Source organism: Haemorhous mexicanus, chromosome 11 (genome assembly GCF_027477595.1).
Source record: "Haemorhous mexicanus isolate bHaeMex1 chromosome 11, bHaeMex1.pri, whole genome shotgun sequence".
Lineage (NCBI taxonomy): Eukaryota > Metazoa > Chordata > Aves > Passeriformes > Fringillidae > Haemorhous > Haemorhous mexicanus.
The window spans coordinates 4,330,033-4,350,883 of NC_082351.1; the positions used below are offsets into that span (position 1 = coordinate 4,330,033).

General features: G+C 51.4%; 1 protein-coding gene across 1 annotated transcript; it reads right to left on the minus strand.

Annotated features, from left to right (window-relative positions):
* Positions 1 to 2,182: 2,182 nt before the first annotated feature.
* On the minus strand, positions 2,183 to 6,404 carry LOC132332115 (EF-hand and coiled-coil domain-containing protein 1-like). Its single transcript, XM_059856086.1, has 2 exons — positions 5,702 to 6,404; positions 2,183 to 4,428 (listed from the first exon to the last, which is right to left on the minus strand). The coding sequence occupies exons 1-2, from the start codon at positions 6,335 to 6,337 to the stop codon at positions 4,018 to 4,020; spliced, it is 1,047 nt and encodes a 348-aa protein (XP_059712069.1). The 5' UTR covers positions 6,338 to 6,404; the 3' UTR covers positions 2,183 to 4,017.
* Between the last annotated feature and the right edge of the window lie 14,447 nt (positions 6,405 to 20,851).

The window sequence follows — 20,851 nt, forward strand, 5'->3', positions numbered from 1 at the left end:
AGTTTAAACAACCCAATGGGATCTTGAGGGTTACAATAATGACAGGAAAGTTTCTGGAAAAAGGGGCAGGAGGGACTGACATGGTTCATCCTAGGAGGAGGAACAGGGCACATTCAGGAACAAAGGTCAAGTCTTTGGGAAGATGGAAAACCAGGGAAAAACCAACAACAGAAGTGCAAAGGAACAGTCCATTAAGGATAAAATATGCTATAGGAATACAAATTACAAGGGGGGGGGGGGGTTGTAGAACCGACCATTGAAACTGAATTGCAAATGAAAACACAATAGAAACACTCCACAACACCCCAGTGCACAAGGAAGAGCTAGAGATGCCACCACTCTTGGTGAGCTGTGGATCTGATGGAGGCACAGTTTGGAGAAGGAGGAATTACCTGGCTGGTCACATCCAGGGGGTTGTGGTCAATGGCTCAGAGGCCCAGTGGATGTCAGTGCTCTGTGGTCTCTCTCAGGGTGACAGCAAAACCTCCCTGGACACTGGGAACTCAGTGTCCTGATGGTGCTGCTGGACAAGAGAGATGGAGGTGCCTCCCAAAAAGAACTGTTCAGATTGCCCAAGTCTTTCAGACCTGCTCAGTGAATGAGCAGCTGATTGAAGTGCAAAGATACTGAGAAACCACACAATCCCTTCCATGGGAGGAAACATCTCCCCATCCAAGCCTCCCCTGTCTTTATCCAGCTCCAAGAGGAACAGACATATCTATATCTATCTATCTAGCTAACAAAACACCTTCAGCTTTAAATAAAATCTCATTATTTATCCTTTTGCTATGAAGTAGTGGTTAAAAGTTTTCTTTTAAAGAGATAGATTTAGTAAAGACATAAAATAACAGATGCTTTTAAGGTGTCGAATATGGAAAGTGCAGCGAATTCCTCCCTGACTGACATTCATTCACTCTGGCCACCCACAGGCATCAGGCGCTGGCAATTACACACTTTTGATACAATACCAATGGTAAGTATACAATTTCTTGAGATGTCTTTTTCCTCTGAAATGAATTGAACTCCAGCTTTTCAGGAAGGAATTTATTGAGGTTTACCTTTATAGTTGAACTGACTCACTAACTTTACAGGAATCAAAAAAGAAAAGCTGAAAGATAGTCCAGACAGAAACCTGAGACATTCATCAGAGTAGGAAGATCAGGATGGGCACCTGAAGAAAAGAACGATGAACTATTTGGTCAACTAGGCTGGTTTAGGAACCCAGTGATGGGACAGGGGCAGTTCAAGCCCTGGCACAGGAACCTGTGCACTCCGAAAAAGATCATGTTTAAGTCATACAGATTGCAGGAATATGAATCTGGAATATGAAATCAGGAATAGGTGATTATAATTACACACTCCAATTTAGGACAACATTTAATCACTTGCAGGTACTTAAAGACTTGCTTGACTAAATGCAAACTGTTGTTTCCTGCATTAGGGATTATAACTTAAGGGCACGGTTGGGATTTCAGATCTAAGTGATTGCAAGTTGATGAAGGTCTAGAAGAGGGATTTAGATGCTAAAAGAGCTTTTAAAATCTGATCCTAAACGAAGAAAGCATTTCCTTGATAAATATGAAACTATAAACAGGAGCAGTGTGTAAAGCTCATAGATTAGAGTCATTCTTGAATATGATCCTCTCTGGAAGAAACTGGACTTTAGCTGGAGGAAACCTGTGGCTCACCAAGCCAGATAGGGTGAATTCTCAGCAGAGATACCTGCAATTGTCAGTGCTTTCTGCAGAACACCCAAATCCCCCCATTCCTCTCCAGCCCTTCCTTGCAGCATTAGCTCTTGCCAACTGCAGACCCTGCTCACAAACTCTGTGTGGCAGCTGGCAGGGGAGAAAACTGCTCACTGGAAAGGTGACTGAAACACAGGCAGACTTTAACAGTACAGGTAACAGCAACCAAAAGACAGCCTGACTTAAGCAACAGGACAAGTGACACTCTTGCCAAGTGACAGCCAGAACCCTGTGGATTCCCAGCTGTCCCTCCCTCTCCATGCCTCAGCCAACCCATCTCTTCTCCTCACCAAGCACTCCCAGCAGCTCACCCGAGCCACACCCATGGATGTGGGCTCCTGCAGGTCAGGAGAAGGTGATTCTTTCTCTTGCAGCAGGAGGCGTTTGGGCTGCCTGAGCAGCAGCGTGAGCGAGCAGAGGGAGTGGGACAAGCTGGGACAGCCAAGGCTGCGTGGGGCAGAGCTGCTGCTGAACCCTTTCCTCACCCTAACACACAGCTCTGCACCGCTTATTCACCATTTTGTGCCGGTTTGGGCCCCTTGTGTGCCACTCCGGGAACACGTGGAGTGGTGGGATTCCCTGTGTTATGGAATATGAGCACAGGCATGCAAGTCCCAGTTATCATTATGCATCTCTTAAGTCAAACTGTTTGCACCGAGAGCTGTTTCACTGGATGGGGAGGTGCAGGTGCTTTGTGGCCAACAGAGAATCTCAGAGGCTAAAAGCTGGCCTGGGCCTCTGCTAAATGTGCTACAGGGCTAAAAAAGGGGTGTAGTTCCCACATGGTCAGACCAGCACCATTCCTGAGCTTGACACTCACTTTAAATTAGCATGCAATTAAAAAAGAAGTATTACAAATGAAGGTTGTCTTACAAGGAACATATAATTTGCATTTCTAAACTGGCACTCTTTGTTTTGATGTAACCCATGAAGTTCCTGTTCTGCAAGGCCAGTGGACATTGTTGATTGCCTTTAACCTGTTTCAAGGTGATCTTTTTATCCTTCATGGTACTTTGGAAAAGCAATTCCATAGGACAAGAACCCATCTTAAAACCTTTGGTGCCTATGCCAAGGAGAAGGTGACAGCCCTGACAAGCTGTGTGATCCCTTTTAGCACCAGGAGTTGTGTCATTCCTCCAGAGTCCCCTGACAGTCACCTTGAACTTTACATGCCCTCGCAGGGGTTTTTAAATCCTACAGGTGTTTAAAGAAATGCTTCTATTTTCTTTGATCTTCTGCAACCATGCATGTATTAACATTCACAATGCTGCCAGAAAGACACTGGATAAAATGGTTCTTTTTAGAACTTCCTCACTTCATAAAACACTACAATAGCTAGGATGCCACAAATAACTCACTATGAATTCTTCTTATAAGCAAACAGAGGAAGTGTGAGTTTAGGAAGAGGCAAGGACTTCAGAAGGTGCAATTTATTAAAATACTAGATTTAGCGTGTAAGTAAAAATATGTCTAGACATACTGATTTTCTTTGGGTCAGTGAAAATATAAACTAGATTTTATTCCTTAGGTCAGTCTGGAACTTGGGCAGAAATGACTAACGCTTACTAACCATCGGTGAGTCCAAGTTTGGTCTGAGGTTAAAAGCAACAAAAGCAGTGGACTATTAAATTTGTGACCAACTTTCTGACTTCTGGAAGGATTTGTTTATGCCGTTGCAAAAGTGGGGTTTAGTTGGCAAGTGTTTTTTGAGATTCCCACTCTATTATTTTGTGGGTTTAGGAACGTTTCAGCTTCCCTCCTCTATCACCTGTTCTCTCAGTGAAGAAGCAATGAAGTCACAGCAAGTTTCCAACCAGCAGCCAGAAGTTGTCCTTGTGTGCTTTTCCCCAATTCCTAGGACAAGCTGAAGAGCTTTTATACAAAATGGAGAGTCAGCCATCTGATTACAGCTGGCTTGGGATGGGACCGAAGGACCAGGAAAGGCAGCGGAAAAAGTCTGTTGGAAATGGTTTCTGAAGGACGTTCAGCAATTTGTGTTGGGGCTTTCCTGAAGCATTAGCATGCTGAGTTCTGTTGTTGAGTGTCTGAGGAGTGACTTCAGCTCTCTGCAGACCAGCACCCTTTGGCCTGGAAGACTGCTAGATCTCCTAAAGACCCCTACCAAGAAAATGGATGAGCAGCTTCTAATTTCCCTCTGGCCAGATTTTACAAGGTGTTCTGGAGACATCTAATAAGCCCCAACCAGAGATTCTCAAACTCACCTGTGCCCCAACACTGAATTTATGGGCACTTTTTGTCAGACTCCAACCTACCTGTAGTGCTGCAGTTGTGATTCCAGCTGCTGGATGTGTATTTGCAGATGTGGCACCTCCTTAGCTCTCACTTCCAGCTCCTTCACTTTGCCAAGACTGTTCAGGACAGCGTGTCTGGCCTCTTCCACCTTCCTCCTCGTCTCTGCCTGCTCCCTCTTCAGGTTACGGTTGCAATCTTCCAGGCTGACCAGAGCTTCCTGAGAGCTCTTCAGCTCCTTCTCCAGCTCCTGGCTGAACCTGATGGCTTCTTCAATCTGCCCATCCCTGGAGCTCCGCATGAGCTCCATTTCCTCCAGGACACTTTGGAGGCACTTGGTCTGGGAGTGCTTCTGTGTTAATGGTCTCTTCCTCCCTATGAAGCAGGATCCTCCTTCTCTATGGCTGGCATGGCTCTTCCACAGTCCCACCTGTAATGACCAGGAGCACAAAGCAGGGAGAAAATGATGGGCTTTAATGAAGACTGAAAGTGGCTGGATTGTGCTTTGTTGGTTTGGTTTTTTTTTTCAATCACATCGAGCTGATCAGCAACTAACTTTGCCAAATACAGAGACAAGGAAACAATCTCTGGAAAGTAGGTTTTAATAACTAGCTATGTATTTAATTTTCAACCTACACACTTATCATATTAGTGCACAAGTTTCTGTGTAGCTTTCATGTCATTACTATGGTCTGTACTCAGGAGTCAGGCAGTCTGCTGAAAAAGATATTTACAATGAAGTTGTGTTCAGAAGAAGAGAGCAGGGAGCAGCTGGGGGTGCTCTGAAGCTCTCCTCTTTGTCGTTTTCATTCATCCTGGGACCTCTGACTAGTGACTTTGTGTTTGCTGTCGATTTCCTTTCCCTTTTGCAGATGAAAATGGTAAAGGCGTCTCTGACCTGCCTTGCTGGACATTGGGAAGACAACAGTCATCTACTGCAAGTGGAAGTGTCACAGGTGGAGCAGAGTTCTGTCAGTGCTGTGTTAGTATCAAATCACACCTGGTGAGACCTGCCAGAACAATGGGTCCATGCTGCCCTTCCCTGCTCTGCCTGTTCCACGCTATTTCATGCCAGAGGAATTTAACTGCTGTTAAGTGTCTATGTGTGTCACTCGAGCCCGTACAGCAGAACCAGCAGAAACCAGCCCCGGAATTAATGGGGCTCTGCAGAGGAGCCCCAGACTATTCATCAGCCTGCCTGCAGAACTGGCTCCAACTCTGAACTCTTGTGACCACACTCTGAGGAAAACATCCTTCTAATATTCCTTTCAGGCACTTCTGACTGAGACACTGCTTGTGCTTGTGCAGGCAGGAATGCAAAAGTTCTTTCTCACTTCAGGAAAAACCCTGCACTGGTGCACATCCAGCATATGCTATCAGCACATCCTGACTGCGCGTGCAGTAGAAGAAACAGCAGCATTGTACGCGTGGGTTTGTTAAGCCGTAGTCCCCTACACTGTAAACAGAGTGCTCTTCACAACTATATTTATGGTACACCGGTGCCATACATTTCTCCTTAAAGCCTCCCTGTAACCAAACTTTGCTAAAAAGTTAATGCCGACGATGAACGAGCAACTTCGGCCTCAGTCTGGCAGCGGAGGGGTTATAAACACCGACTCTCCGAGAGCAGCATCTCTCCTGAAGCGCTCGGGGCCAGCCGAGCCGCCCCCGGGAGGCCGCTGCAGAAGCCGGCCCGGACTCACCTGCAGCGCCAGGCACCGCGCATCGCTGCTCTGCAGGGCGGCGCGCATGTCCTCCACCAGCTCCCGCAGGCTGCCGTTCTCCTCCTCCAGCTTGGCCATGCGGTCCTCGGCCTGCTCCAGCGCCACGATCTCCTCGTAGCACTCTCGGGAGCGGGGCCCCGGCGGCCGCCGCTCGGCGCTGCCCGCGGCTCCGCGGCCGGCGGGGTCGCTGCGGCGGCGGCGGCGGGGGCTGCGCAGGCGGATCTGGGTCTCGATGTGCTCGCTCTCCCGGCCCAGCGGCAGCCGCGGCCCCGCGCGGGTGCTGAAGTGGCCGCAGAGCCGCGCGTGGAACTGGCGGAAGGTGAGCTCGGCCGAGAGCCCGTCCCACAGCTCCGCGCACTCCTCGGGCTCCGCCGCCTCCTCCAGCCCCAGCACCTGGCACAGCGTGCGGAAGTCCTCGCCGGGGATGCGGCCCGAACCGGCGCAGTCCAAGCGGTGGAAGATCTCCTGCAGGTACTGGTCCAGGCCGGTGGCCAGCACGACGATCTCGTTCTCCACGCCGCGGTCCAGCCCGTAGTGGTAGGCGAGGGCGCTGACCAGCCACTGCGTGCGCCGGGCCGGCCGCCCGTAGGGGTCCCAGCCCTCAGGCGGCTCCATCGCGCCCGCCCGGCCCGCGGCGCTGCCCGAGCATCCTGAGCTCCCGCCCGGCCGAGCGCTCGGCCCCGGCCCGCGGCGGGGCGGGACGGGCGGGGCGGGGCCGCCACCGCTCCAGCGCCGCTCGCCGAGCGCCCGGCTCGCCCCGCAGCGGAGCCGCGTCCGCCTTTGTCCGGCACCAAAGGGGATTCCGGCAAAGCGGCTGGGTGCCATCGTGCTCCGTTTGGCTGCCAAGCCTGCGCCCCAAGTGTCTTTCTCATTTCTTAACTCATTTCTCCCTTCTGCTTTCTCTTTAGCCCAAGCAACACAATGGCATCGCACAATCCACTTTGACAAGGAAGGCTTGTGAACGAGTGAGTGCTTCCACTAAACTAAAACCCCAATGTGCGTGAAAGCCCACCTTCTGTTCGCTCAGACCTGCTCCCCTCTGTAGATGAGGTGACTTTATGGTGTTGCTGGCTGGGTCTAAAGAGGTCTGGGACAGAGGTGAGTAGGCGTTAAACTCGTTCAAACGAGCTGCCCAGAGCAGCGACTTTAGTCTCTCTTTGGCTGGGGAGTAGGACCGGCGTTGTTGAACGCAGGCAGCAGCACCAGCAGGGCTCCTCCACCAGCAGGGACATGCCAGGAGTCAGGAGGGGACCGTGGCACCAGCCGTGCCCAAAGGCTCAACAGGGTGCCAAAGTCAGGTGCTGCTAACAGGCTGCATTAAGAGCCCAGGCAAGGCGTGGTGAACAGCAACCAGTTTGGGAGCCATCCAAGGAGTCCTGTCAAGAGCAAATCATTCTAATATTCTCTCTAGGACAAAAAAGGAGCAACCCAGTCTGGCTGATAGGTGAGGAAAGAGAATTCAACTTCATTTAAAGCGCTGCTCAATTCAGGGTTGGTTTTCTTTGAGTGAACTGATGCTAAGAAATATTTGCTCGCGTCTGATGGGGTTTCTCTGCAAACAGGCTTGGATGAGAAATTTCTGACCACATTTGCTTTTGCTCTTTAAGATAAGAACCTGAGTAGCTTGGTTGAGGAATGGAGAATTGTTTGTAGCTCAGGAGGAGCCTTACATTTTAGCACAGGAGGAAGATAAGGCAAAGGTTGAAAAGCTTTCCCCTCCTGGACTGACACACTTCCAGAGGAGTCTGTGAGGAAAAGTCCCCTCAGCCACTGCCAGGGCTGTCTGCCTCCTCTGCAGGCTCAATATTCTGGGAGTTCAACAAGTCTCAGCTGCCACTGTATTTTCCTCTGAATATTTCTTGCTGTGCAGGACACAGGGGGAATATTTTGTGCTAGATTCTCCTCTGGGCTTTGAGGTAAATCTCAGTAATTCTGCTGATTGTTATGTCCAGATGAACATTTTATGGATAGCAATGAAAAGGGAAGTAGTAGTACCATGGAAAATTAATCGCTCAAAAGGTGAGTGTCATGGTTTGAGCTTGGCGCAATGCTAGTGCTTCTATGAGAATACTTTTTTTCTTGGTATCTATTGTGAGATGCGATCAGAGACAGAGCAGAGCAGGCTCTAACTTAAGATTGAAAGAAAAAAAAATTAACTTAAAACTACAAGGAAAAACACACAGAACACAGGATGAAAACTTTCTAAATTTCCTCCTCCTCCCCCCTCTAAATTTCTAATTCTGTTACTACTCTTTAGATTAATTCGCTCTCAGTCTATCACCGCCTTTTAGATAATTAATTCTCAATTCTTCGAGAAGAGAGGAATCTTTCCCTCACTACAGACTTCTCCAGGAAAGAGTCAAAATTTCTCGTGCTTCTGTGTCACGTGTGGCACCGCCCGAAAAACATTTGCCATCGTGACCTTTCTATGTCCTGTGCTCTCACCACTGCACATGGACTAGAGCTGCTTCTAGGGTTTTTTTCTTTAAGGACGTTTTGTCCAGTTTTAAAAAGAGCACAGTCTCTCTCTTTTTGGGACACTTGTCCCCCCCCAGATTTCACTCCTTGGGGTTGAGGGGTCTCTTGAACAGAGATCATCTTCTTCTTCTTCTTCGAAGATGGAGGGCACTACTACTACTCTCCTCACTTGTCGTCTCTGTTTACACACTTTCACCGCACTCTCCTGGCTCTGAGCTATTGCTTTTCTCTAGAATGCAGTCTCTGTGTCACAGGAACTCAAGGGTTCTGCCATGGCTATTCAAGAAAAGTCCAGCCAAAGGCTACTCTATCACCTCTTCTTACCTAGGATTCTTCTCAACTTCTCTCAATGTCTTTCACTTGTTCATTTTCTTGCTATTCTACTCTATCTCTTCAACTTCAGGAAGAATCAGCATTTGCAAGGTTTCTATCATCTCAAGAAGGGTTAAAAGTCTCAGGCTCTGCTGGTCTGGTTCATGAACTCCCACGGCTGGCTGCCCTGCTGGGCACCCCCCTTCTTCTCTTTCACGCCAGCCGCGCTATCACAGGCACAGGCTGCTCTCTCTCTCTCTCTCTCCCTCCGGGGGGGAAATGGGGGATGGCTGCCCGAAGCCTCGCCGTGCTCTCTTCTACTCTTCGGCCCAGGCTTGGCCTACCTCCCTCCGGCCACATGGCTCCCCTCCCCCACCACCCAGCTCGGAGCAGAGCAGGGGAAGGTCTGCTCTCTTCTAAGACTGGAACTCAAAGAGAGTTTCCTCTGGGAGTTCACAGCTTTTAACTGCCTGTGTTCTCAGAGGCGCATCCATGCTCTCAGTGGACAAACTAGGTGCCAATATTAAAATCTGAACACCGACTGGCATGACTACACCATCCCACAAAAACTTCATTTCCTCTCAAACCACGACAGTGAACAGCCCAACTGCACTAAAAATGAAATCTAAACTGAAGAATTTTTTATTTATTTTCCAGTGACAGGTAAGGTAAAGCATGCAGTGTAAATAAAGTCTTTAAGAGATGCAACCAGCTCCCAATTGTATGAAAATCAAAGTGGTAAAGGATGAGAAAGGGCGTGGGAAGAATCTTCAGTCCTTCCTGTTGAAGGTCCAAGGGAATGAAAAGTGATTCTGGCTGTTGCCCATAGGTAACAGGGGCTATTTGTAGAGGAGAGCAGGTGCCCCAAGCTATTGGTGGCCCAAGCCCTGCGTGGCTGGCCCAGTTGCAGTCCTAGCTGGACCAGGGTGCTGAGCTCGGGAGGGGAGGAGGTGGGGGGATCTCGGGAGGCTTCTGCTTCAGGGCCGGGCTGGGGGGCCGTGGGGGAGGCACGGAGGGCTGGTGCTCTGCTTTCTTGGGCAGCTGCTGCTGCCGAGGCCACGTGTGAGAGCTGGCAAACCCGACGGTCTCTGGGCTCTCTGGGGGAGAGGGAGAGGCACGCCTTCTCGGCCAGGATGCTGGAGCAGCGGCAGCACGACTGTGGAGAGAGGAGGTGGCTGAGGCCCCACTGCCAGTGGCAACACAGGGACCCTCCTGCACAGCAGGGCCCAGGGCTGGCAAGGCTCCCCAGCATGGCTGGAGCTACTGGCACAGCCTGGCCCAGCTGCACAGCTGCCCCTCACGGCCCCGGCGAGCAGGGGATGGCTCTGGGCAGGGTCCCTGGCCAGGAGCGGGCCCCAGAGCGCCTCTGCCTTTCAAAAGTAATCTCGTCCCTGCTCTTTCTCCTCCCCACTGTGCTTTGCCTCTGCCCTGTGCCCCTGGGGCTGCTCTTGGCCAGGCAGCCTCAGTGGGAGCCAGCACTGGCTGCAGCCCCAGCGGGCCCCCCAGGACAAGGCCCAGCAATGAAGAGGCCACAGAAAGCACTGGGCAGCAGCAGCAGAACCCTCAGCAGCGTTATGTGCACAACTAGGGAGTGACCAAACTCCACTGCAGCCTCACTGGGAATGCTCCCTGACTCTATGCAGCCTTTAAAGAAGCTGCAGGGTAGAGATCAGCAGCAACTTACCGTTTCTTTTCCTTCCACCACCGGAACCCAACATAGCAGAGCCCAATGAAAACTGGCACAGTGCACAGTGTCACTATGGTGCCTATCATGCAGGACCTGCGCACATCCTGGGGGCAAAAAAGTCTTGGGGTGTTCTGTGGATTCTGGGCGTTTTTTTCTGCCTTGCCAAGAAATCCTGTGGGAGCAAGGGGAGTGTGAGCCCGTGCTGTGCTGCACTGCTGAGCTGGCAGCACGGTGGATCCGGGCAGGACGCTCTCCGTTTCCCCCCGAGCTGGGGCCTGCAGGCACCTTGCCGCCCCTTGGCACAGGCTGTGCCTCCCAACCAAGCCCAGCAGGCCGGGAGGAGAGCCCGGGGCCAGCGCAGCTGCTTGGGCAGTCGCTGCTTCGAGGCACACGGGCCAAACCCATCCCTGAGCAGCCCCTACCAGCCCTGGCCCTCCCTGGCCCGTGACAGCTCCCCCAGCCCCAGGGGACAGAGTCAGGCCCTGTCAGGACCCAGTGCAGCCCCTGCCCAGTCGGGAGCCAGGGCTGGCTCTGGCCCTGGGCTCACGGCAGGGCTCCCGCTCGGGGCTGCTCCTGTGCCTTGGGCCTCTGGGCACTCAGGGCCAGCTCTGGAGCAGCTGCAGCGGGAGGGACGTTGCTGCATGAATCCTGTTTCTCCGGGGCTGTGAACGAGCTCCAGAGGCCTCCAAGCCTCCAGAGGCGCCTCCAGCTTTGGCTGCTGCCAGGCTGTGCAAGGGCAGGCCCTGGGGGAATTGCTGCTGCCACACAGCCCCGCTGTGGGCTGAGCCTGGCAAAGCAATTACCTCTTGCGCCGGTGCCCATGTCTGGCATCTGCTCCTTTCCGGCATCAGTGGCTGGCACAAAGCCACTGCTTCCTGTAGGATGTGGCACCATCTGCACGGACTTTTGATCCATTGCTTGAGAAAGGAAAAAGAAGACCTGGATCAGATGGAATGATTCAGCATTTTGGGGGGTGGCATCTTCAGGAAACAATACTTGTCAAAGTCATAGATAAGGATCAGGAAAATGGCCAGGTCATTGGGGCTGGGCCAGAGCCCTCCCTCATCAAATCAGCCCCTACACCTGATCTGCCTGGAGACTGGGAAATTGCAGGGGATCTCAGGGTGTGCAGGGCCCATGGTGCAGTTTGGTCTCCCTGTCAGCTGATGCCAAATGCCTTCCTGCAGAGGCTGGGGAGAAGCTGCAGCCAGGCCAGGCTGGGGAACAGCCCTGCAGGGCGTGGAAGCCGCAGCAGGGCAGTGAGGCTGCCATGGATCCCTTCCTGCTGTGCCGGGCGCGGCGTGTCCAGCTGTGCAGCCAAAGCCCCCGGCTGATGAGCCCCAGGACAATGCTGAGGGAAATGCACCCACCACGGCGTCTCTCCAGATCGCTCAGCATCTGGTCCAGATGTTTGGCTGCCTCCAAGGATTTCTTGTCTCCTGTGTCTTGATTCTTCCATTTAGGAGGACCTCAATGGAAAGTAGTTCCATTTCTCCTTCAGGCCCGAGTGGCAGTGAGGGCACCTGAGTGATTGGTGCCATCCAAGGCACTCCCTCGGCTCTGCCTTCCACTCAGGAGCAGGAGCAGGGGGACCACGTGCCTGCAGTGGCCCCACACTGGTATGGAAGGAGCTCCTTGCAGAGCAGCATGGGAAGGAAGGGCTCCCTGGATGTGCCAGCAGCTCTAAACCCAGCCCAGGCAGGGCCAGGCCTTGGCAGTGGCAGCAGGAGCAGCTCAGGCTCCGTGGGGCTGGCACAGGAGCTGTGAAAGGCTCAGCCCTGGGACACAACCCTGGGCTCGGCTCCTTCCCTCTCTGATCTTCTCCGTGGCTGCACAGAGCACAGGACACACTGGCATTGCACACGGGAGGAAGATGGACAGCTAAATGCTCCTTCTGCCCACTGAGAGCGATCCTGTGGGATCACTGAGGCCACCAGAAGGGAGCAGGCACGATTTCAAGATTCCTTACACTCTGAGCTTAACTTAAGGGAAAGGGCACATGAGTGGGCTGTTGCCACATGGACACTGATTATTTTGTCAGGAAAGGCACACAGAGAACTGACCTCCACCATGCACCTGAACCTTCAAACTGTCTTTCACCAGTTTTTCCATATAAGCCATGTCACGATGCCAATCTAAAAGAGAGCAAAAATCAGGCCCATTTCCATGGTGTGCTGGGATCCCCCTCTGGCTTAGGGAAATGGGGCCTGCATGGTGGTCATGTAAGGCCATGGGAGCCAGGTGTCAATGGACAAGGCCAAAGCTGCACCGGACCCTAAGGAGCTCTGGGCGGGCTCCTGGTCACTCTCCACCTCCTTTGCAGGCCCTGTGACACATTACTGGAGGGGTGGCTGGAGCAGACCAGGGCCTGTGAGGGCTCTGTCCCACCCGTGCTTTACCAGGGTTTCACAAGTCATGATGCCAGTCTAGAAAGGAGCACGGATGGGAACCATCCCATGGTGTGTTGGGATCCATTTCTACAGGGAACCCAGCACTCCAAGGAGGTCAGGTGATGCTGTGTGCCAGGAGTGCCAAGCAGCAGAGAGGGCAGCTCAAGCCTCAGCAGGGCTCAGGCCCAGAGGCACAGCAATTACCTCCTGTGAATGTGCCTGGCATCGCCTCCCTTCCGGCAGCGGAGGCTGCCAAAGAGCCCCTGCTTCCTCTGGGAAACTGAGCCTTCAGCACAGCCTCTACTTCCATCTCTGCAGGAAGGAAAAGGGAGAACAGGATCAGGTGGGGCTGTTCCCAATGGGAAGGTGGCATCTTCAGGAGCCAATGCTGGTCAAAGACATTAATAACATTCAGGAAGTCATCCAAGCCTTGGAGCGGGGCCAGGGCTCTCCCTTCTGCAAACCACCACCCCTCCTGATCTACCCAGAGATCTGCCAGGCAATTTCAGGTGATCTTAAGGCATGTCCGGCCCCTGGTGAATTTGGGCTCCCTGGCAGCTGATGCCAAAATGCCTTCCTGCAGAGGCTGGGGAGAAGCTGCAGCAAGGCCAGGCTCGGGAACAGCCCCGCAGGGCGTGGAAGCGGCAGTGGGGCAGCGAGGCTGCCATGGATCCCTTCCCGCTGTGCTTGGCACGGTGTGTCCAGATGTGCAGCCAAAGCCCCCGGCTGCTGAGCCCCAGGACAAGGCTGAGGGAAATGCACCCACCACGCTGGCTGTCCAGATCACTCAGCTTCTTGTCCACATGATTGGATGCCTCTAGAACCTTACTGGCTCCTCTAGGTTTGTTCCTCCCTCTCGGAGGACCTTAAGAGATGAATTTGCATTTTCCCTGAGATGGATCCCACAAAAGCAGGGCTCAGCCTGTGGGGTCAGCAGGGACACACTACTCACCCCTGCGATGGGAGCTGGGCTTTACAGCAGCAAGCAGGAAAGGAGCTTGAAATGTCCTCCCTGCAGACACCCCTGTAACCCAACAGCCACAGAAGCTTCTGTCACCTGGTTCCTGCCAGGTTGTCAATGATTATTCTCTGAGGGGAACATGGACAACATACCGGCAGGGGGCTTAAGAGGCTGCAAATCTTCATGGAGTCGAGCTGCTGGAGAACCCTTCCTAGCATGCTCATCTAGAGGGGAGCAAAGACCAGACCCATTTCCATGGTGTGCTGGGATCCCCTTCATGCCTTAGGGAGCTGGGCACTGCCAAGGGGTTTGGGTAAGGCCGTGGGAGCCAGATGTCAATGGACAAGGCCAAAGCTACACAGGGGCCTGGGGTGCTCAGGGCTGGCTCCTGGTCACTCTCCTCCCTCTTTGCAGGCCCTGTGACACGTCCCTGGAGAGGAAAAACAGGGCCAACCCCAGGCCCGTGGGGGCTCTCTCCCTCCCCCAGAAGAAATACACCCTAAAGGCCTGGGGAAAACCATCCCCAGCGCTTCCCAGGGAGCAGGGAGCGCTGTCCCGGGAAAGGGGAGCCAGGCTGCCGGCTCACCTGCTCCCTGCACGTACAGCAGACCAGCCTGGGCAGCCCTGGCAGGCAGGGCCACGGCCAGGAGGAGCAGCAGGAAGAGGCGCAGAGCAAGGGCCATGGTGCCTTGTCCTCTGCCAGTCCCGCAGCTCTTGCTGCCACCGCTGTCCTGACACCGCTGTCCCAATGTCAGCACCACTGCTGCCACCGCCGCTGCTGCCGCAACAGTTGTGCTCAGGGACTGACTGCTCGGTCCTTGTGCTGCTGTGCAACCACGGGGCTCTGGGACCTCTGTGACCTCAGAGCCTGCTGTGACCTCATGGCGGGGGAAGGATTTTGTTGGAAGGGAATGGATCTCAAGAGGTGCCTTTCCAGCCAGGAGAGTATGTCCCTCCCGGTACATCTTTGCAATCTAGGTTTTTATCATAAGAATTGAGTTTTACGACATTGGACAAGTGAGACTTTTCATGGTTCTACGTACAACAGCAATGTCAATTCCACATGTTGGTGATTCCCACTATTGCAGGCAGCAGCAGCCCTGCCACGCTGACACCGAGTCCCTGCTGTGTGATGTGCTGGCCTTTGGCCTGCATTTAAGAAGTGAAGGGCTTGATGCCATAGCTTCCAAAAATAATGCACCACAGGCCATCAGGGTAGCTGCAAGCTTTAGGGGACACCGTAACCCTCTGCACATCCTAACGGGGTCCTCAGCCATCTGAAAATCCCCCTGTGTGCCTCATAGAGACCCCCGAGCCCTGCTCAATTTACAGCTGTCCCTCGGCACCTGCACACCTTTGGACATACATTAAATCCCCTGCACAACTTTTTGGTGTCCTCAGTCCCCTGCACGGCACAGAGGTGACCCAAAGCCCCTGCATGCCTTTAGAGGGACCCAAACATAACACTCAGGGGGGCAGCAACAGTGCTGAACCATCTTCTGTGTGTGTGTTCACCATGTGTCCCTGGGCGAACAGGTGAGGCTTGGGGGGCAAATCTCCACTCTGCTCGAAAGAGATCCGGGGCTGCCACAGGCCCAGTGTCTGTGGGCCTCTGAGCTCATCCCTCAGGCTATGAAGGACTTCCTTCAGAGGCCAGCCTCACACCATTGTTCTCAAGGCTAGCACCTACTGATGGCTTCCCTCTTTTCCTGACCTTGCCACTGGAGGAGATCCAGTCTGAGATGATCCCAGGGAAGGAAATGTGCCCTCGGCCCAGGGACGCTCAGCATGGGCTCCCCCAGCCCTCGGGGCCCCGCCGCTGCTCACAGCAGCCCCTGCCTGGCTCCTGCCTGCCTACACCGTGGCATCCACGGCTGCCCCGGGCATGGAGCTCAGCCAGGGCTGGTGCCGGCTGGGCTTTGCTGCTGCTAGCACCCGGACACTGGGGTGACAGCTCCATCTCTGTATTGCAACAGAAGAGCTGATTTGGGAAGTGCTGCAGTGATGGATTTCTGCACTCTGACTAGCTGCCAACACCAACAGCGAGCGTGGGCTGCCCCCAGAAAACTCTCGGCTCTGGGCTTTGGCTGCAGGGCACAGCTGCTTTACAGCACAGGTGGGCTGCGTTGTGGGTAGGGAGAAAAAACAGGGAGAGGTTTTCTGTATGCTCACTGCTCAGAGAGTAAGGGACAGAAAAACGCTGAAGAAAAGGCACAGACCAATTTCTAAACTGAGGAGGTCCCAGGGCAGGATTCAATCTCTGGCCAGTTGGGAGAAACTGAGGGTGGAACACAAGGCGGGGAATACAAGGTTTAAACCAACAGGACATTACAGGGGAGGAGGACAACTTAAACAAACCAATGGGGTTTCAGGGGATACCAAATTGATAGGGAAGTTTCTAAAGAAAGGGGCAGGCCTGGGGAGGGATTGACATTCAATGGGAGGAGGAACAGGGACAAAAGGGCAGGTCTTTGGGGAGATGGACAACCAGGGCAGAACCAACAACTCAGGGGAGAATGGAGTAACCCATTAGTATGCTTTAATAGTACAAAATAAAGGGGGCTATTACAATACAAAATAAGGGGGGGTTTTACAACTGACTACTAGGACCTAATTACAGTCAAAAACATGCAACGCAACAGGGAAGCTCTCAGTCAGGTTTCAGTTGAGCACTTCCAAATCCCTTCCTGGCAGAAAGAGAAGGCCAAACTTGCCCTTATCTCAAGCAAACAGAGTGTTCCCCAACAGCAACCCCTTCTGAGCCCCTGTGAAAAATGTGTTTTATGTTTGGCTTTTTGCAAATATTAAAATGAATATTATATGTGTTCTGTTAGTAACTTATGCTGTTTTATTTATCTTAAGTAGTGTGTTAAATATAGTTTTATGTTTTACCATAATGTTAAAATAGAAACTACGCTATGTAAGATACTTTTTTAAAGAAAGACTCGCAGTGTGATAGCAGCCACAGGACACCTAGGTCTTTCAGAGAAAGAGAATTTATTGCTCTCCTGTCAGAGGAAACGAACTTCTTCCTGCCTCACTCAGCCATGAAGACACTGTTATGATGAAGAGGAAGAAAGTGACGATGACCAGACAGAATCCTGTGTTTGAATGGAATTTATGCATCGTGTATGAGATGTGTGAATATGCAGCAGATTATTGTTTGGAAGGGTAAATCCTCTGTTAACATGAGTCCTTTTTCGGGCTTATGCTGCCCAGGAAAAGGTACCGGATGTCTGTAACTCTCTGTTTTGATTGTCTCATGTTGACCTAATCCAAATTGTCCAAAATTTTAATTACTCTAATTATATTGCGATTTTTAAACCCATTTTATTACTATTACACTTTAAAAATTTTAAAAACAAGTGATGGGCATTTTTCACACACCTTCTGGGAATGGGGAACACGTGCTGTGGGGCAGGCTGCACCTGTGGGAGCAATGGGGAGTGTGAGCCCGTGCTGTGCTGCACTGCTGAGCTGGCAGCACGCTGGATCCGGGCAGGACGCTCTCCGTTTCCCCCCGAGCTGGGGCCTGCAGGCACCTTGCCGCCCCTTGGCACAGGCTGTGCCTCCCAACCAAGCCCAGCAGGCCGGGAGGAGAGCCCGGGGCCAGCGCAGCTGCTTGGGCAGTCGCTGCTTCGAGGCACACGGGCCAAACCCATCCCTGAGCAGCCCCTGCCAGCCCTGGCTCTCCCTGGCCCGTGACAGCTCCCCCAGCCCCAGGGGACAGACTGACAAAAAGTCTGCAGCCAGCAAAGAGATGGTTCCAGTAATTGTGTGCTGCTTTTCTTCCCTGCACTTGGTCCCAAAATCATCCCTCACACTGCTGTATATGCCCACACATGGGCTGACCAGCCTCTATGCTTTTCCAGTCTGCTCTCAGAAAGTTTGCAACAAATCCACCAATAAATTCCAGGCTACTTCTGTGAATTGCACACTACAGTTTCCTTCATTTTTTTCCCAATACCAGGAGGCTCCTGTATATAGTACTGGTCTTGAGGATCTCTGATTCATTTCAGCATTTTTTTTGTGTGGAGACAGATAAAACAGCCCTATTGGTTTTAGCTTTGGCAGGTCTGGGGTCGGCTGTCTGTGTCTGCCCCCAGACACGCTTAGGATGGTTCTTGCACGCTGGGCTTCAAAGGATGAGACTGGACGCTAGGTTTTTTCGGTCTTCAGTTTTGTTTATTATCTCTTATCTAAAAAGTCCTTTTCCCTGCCTGAAGGATCTGACCAGCACGGCAGCCAAAGGCACTCTGCCCACCCCTAAGGCGGCCGTATCTTTTATAACAAAAACTACGTATATCATATTTACATTTTTGCCCCCAATACCTATCATCTTCGTCACTAAGTACACCCTCATCCCAGACCAATCCACAAGTGCCAACACCACCCCAGAAGATGGAAGACAGGAAGAAGAAGGAAAAGCCTGGTGGCACACCCTGATTCCTCCATCTTGTCTCTACAACCCCCCTGTACCGAAACCCCAAAATTTGTAATTCACCCTATAATAATATCTTCCCTTCACTATTTACACCTGAGTGGTTCTCGCATGTTCCATTTCCTCATACATCGGTGGCACATCTCTAGATGGATCAAAATCAAGCCACCAAGTGCTTTTGGCAACATTCCAGGACTCCCGAGCCCCCCAAGGGTTCTCTCGGTAGCTCTGGACATCAGGAGTGATGTGCTGAGCTCCCACAGGCAGGTCTAGTTTTTTTCTTAGCATGATGATTTACCTATTATCTACATGTAAACTAATTTGTATTGATGCTTTTTTTATTCCCTAAGCAATTATTTTGACAATCTCTCATCCAGTTCTTAGTGAATGTTCCATAGATGAACAATTTGGACTCTCTTTTAATAGGCATAGAACAATCTCAGCAAGCTGTGTTTTTAATTTTGATGACACCCTTTCTCCCCCCTCCCAGCTTCTACAATGTTCCTTTTGGAAACCTCCCTGAGGATAGGTAGAGTTGCTTGGGAAATGCTTGGCTTTACCTGGGAATGGATTATTATTATTTTTCGTCCTATAAACCTACATTGCTTCAAGCTTCACAGCCACAGTCCTGATTTGGGGCTCAATGCATGGATGCCTGCCTGAACTAAAACAATGTTTGTGAGGCAGCTGAAGAGCTTAGACCTCAGAGATGAAAATTCCTGGGAGGAGGAGGAAGAGGAAGAAAGGGTAAAATCCTGTTTCAAAGGCTGTTTTTTCACTTCTAGTATGCCAGAAGTAGGGTAGACTACACCTGTCTTCAGATGTCATTTAATTACAAAACAACTCTCTACAGTGCCAGACACCAGGACAAATTCCTCAAGACTTTGCCTCCCAATGCATCAGCTTTAATTCTAGTGAGAGGCAGGCCTTGCTTGCAGTCTGATTAGAGCAAATCCACAAAGCAATCTTGCCACTGTGGGAATGGCAAGAAGAATTTGCTTGTGAACACATGAATACGTCCCACTCAATCAGGAACAAAATTTGCCTTGACTTGGAAGAAAGTAGACAAGGAGCAATGCAGTATTTGGGTTTTATCCAGTGATAAATGGGGCAAGAAGCTGTAACAACTTACCTGTTTGACAGAACACAAGTACGGATACAGCCAATAATGCACCCACATGAAGGGAGGATCTTCAGGACATTCCTTTATTTCTTTACAAGGAATGGAGAGCAAAATGCTGGCATTTACCTGAACTGGAAGCTCTGCCCCTCTCCTGTTTCTCCTTGAGCACACTGTGGGTTATTTGCAGATTTCACTGCGATGCCCATGAATCCTGTTGTGGCCAATTGCTAAATGACACAACTACAAAATACAGGGGCCAGCATAATCACCCCAGCACTGACCCAGCCCTGCTTTGATGGTGCACAGGAGCACAGAATGGCTTGCCTTGGAAGGGACTTTTAGAGGCCATCTAGTCCAATGCCTTGTAGTGAGCAAGGTCACCTTTAACTAGGTCAGGGAGCTCAGAGCATGAGCTTGAATGTCTGCAGGTGATAGTGGCGCCCTGGAAAATGCTAAGATAAACTCTGAAATGTTAAGCCTTGTGTTTTACCTGTGTAAGTAGTATAATTGCTAGCTGAAATGATTGTTTAGTGATTAAAATAATTATTGCATAATCATAAGAAGAACAATGAGAAACTGTGTGTTCCTAGTCTAAGGTGGCCATGCTTGGCTGAAACCTATGTATACTATAGAACAATGTAAGTTTAATAATTAACATGAAAGTTATACAACGATAGAATATAAAAGCATATCCATCCCGAACCTATGTCGGAGTCAGATTTGGGTCTTTACCCCTGACACCCAGAGCTCTTCAATAAAAGCACCTGCATATAATCATTTCTCGTGATTATGTGTTCCTGAATGCTAACACAGGGATGGATGTCCACCTCTCTGAGCAACCTGTGCCAGGGTTTCAAAACCTCCCGTGTAAAATATGGCTTTCTTTCATCTAGTCTGAATCGTCCATCTTTTAGATGAAAACCATTCACCCTCTGTCTGGTCACAAAAGGCTCTACAAAAAATTCTGTCCCATCTCTTTTACAAGCGCTCCTAATGTCCTGAAAGGCAGCAATCAGGTGTCCCTGGAGTCTGCTCTCTTCCAGGCTGAACACCGCCAGCTCTCCCAGCCTGTCTCCAAAGCAGAAGGGCGCCACCCCTCAGAGAATTTTGTCCCTCCTCCGGACTAGATCCAACGTGACCATGTCCTTCCTGTGTGGGGGACCCAGAGCTGGATGCAGTACTCTGTCGTGGTAGAGCCGGAGACAATACAAAGACACATACTCCGTTTCCAGAAGGCTTCAAACCCTGTTTCTATTCTAGCATGCCTGCTTTTTCTACATTCTTAGAAAGCTCCTAAGTTTACACTTTGCTCATCGGTCACGAGAGACAAGCAAAGTGCTTCTTGGAATAGGCAGTTACACGTTTCTCCTATTTATCCTTCTTTTTTCAGGTTTCTATGTCAACAACCGTGGAAAAAAATTCTTTCAGGAGTAAACACGAATCCTCTTGTCAAACATCTCAATGGCTCAAAGAAGTCCCTGTAAAACCTCTTCCACAGTACTCCAGGTGGAGTGTCACCAGAGCAGAGGGGTGGAATTACCTCCTTCAAGCTGCTGGGCCCTCTCCTTTGGATGCACATGCCTGGCTCATGTCCAGCCTCTCATCTAGCAGCACCCCCAAGTCCTTCTTGGCAGAGCTGCTCTCCATCCTTTCATGGCCCAGCCTGTGAGATCAGCTGGGCTGGGACTTTGTCACAACCCTTGGACAGAGGAGATGGGCAGGATGATCTCCCTTCCG

Excerpts from the sequence above, each read along its gene's own strand:
- LOC132332115 (XM_059856086.1), bottom strand. The coding sequence starts at position 6,337 with ATGGAGCCGCCTGAGGGCTGGGACCCCTACGGGCGGCCGGCCCGGCGC. Across the intron at positions 4,429-5,701 it reads CGCGGTGCCTGGCGCTGCAG|GTGGGACTGTGGAAGAGCCA; the intron begins GTGAGTCCGGGC and ends TGGTCATTACAG.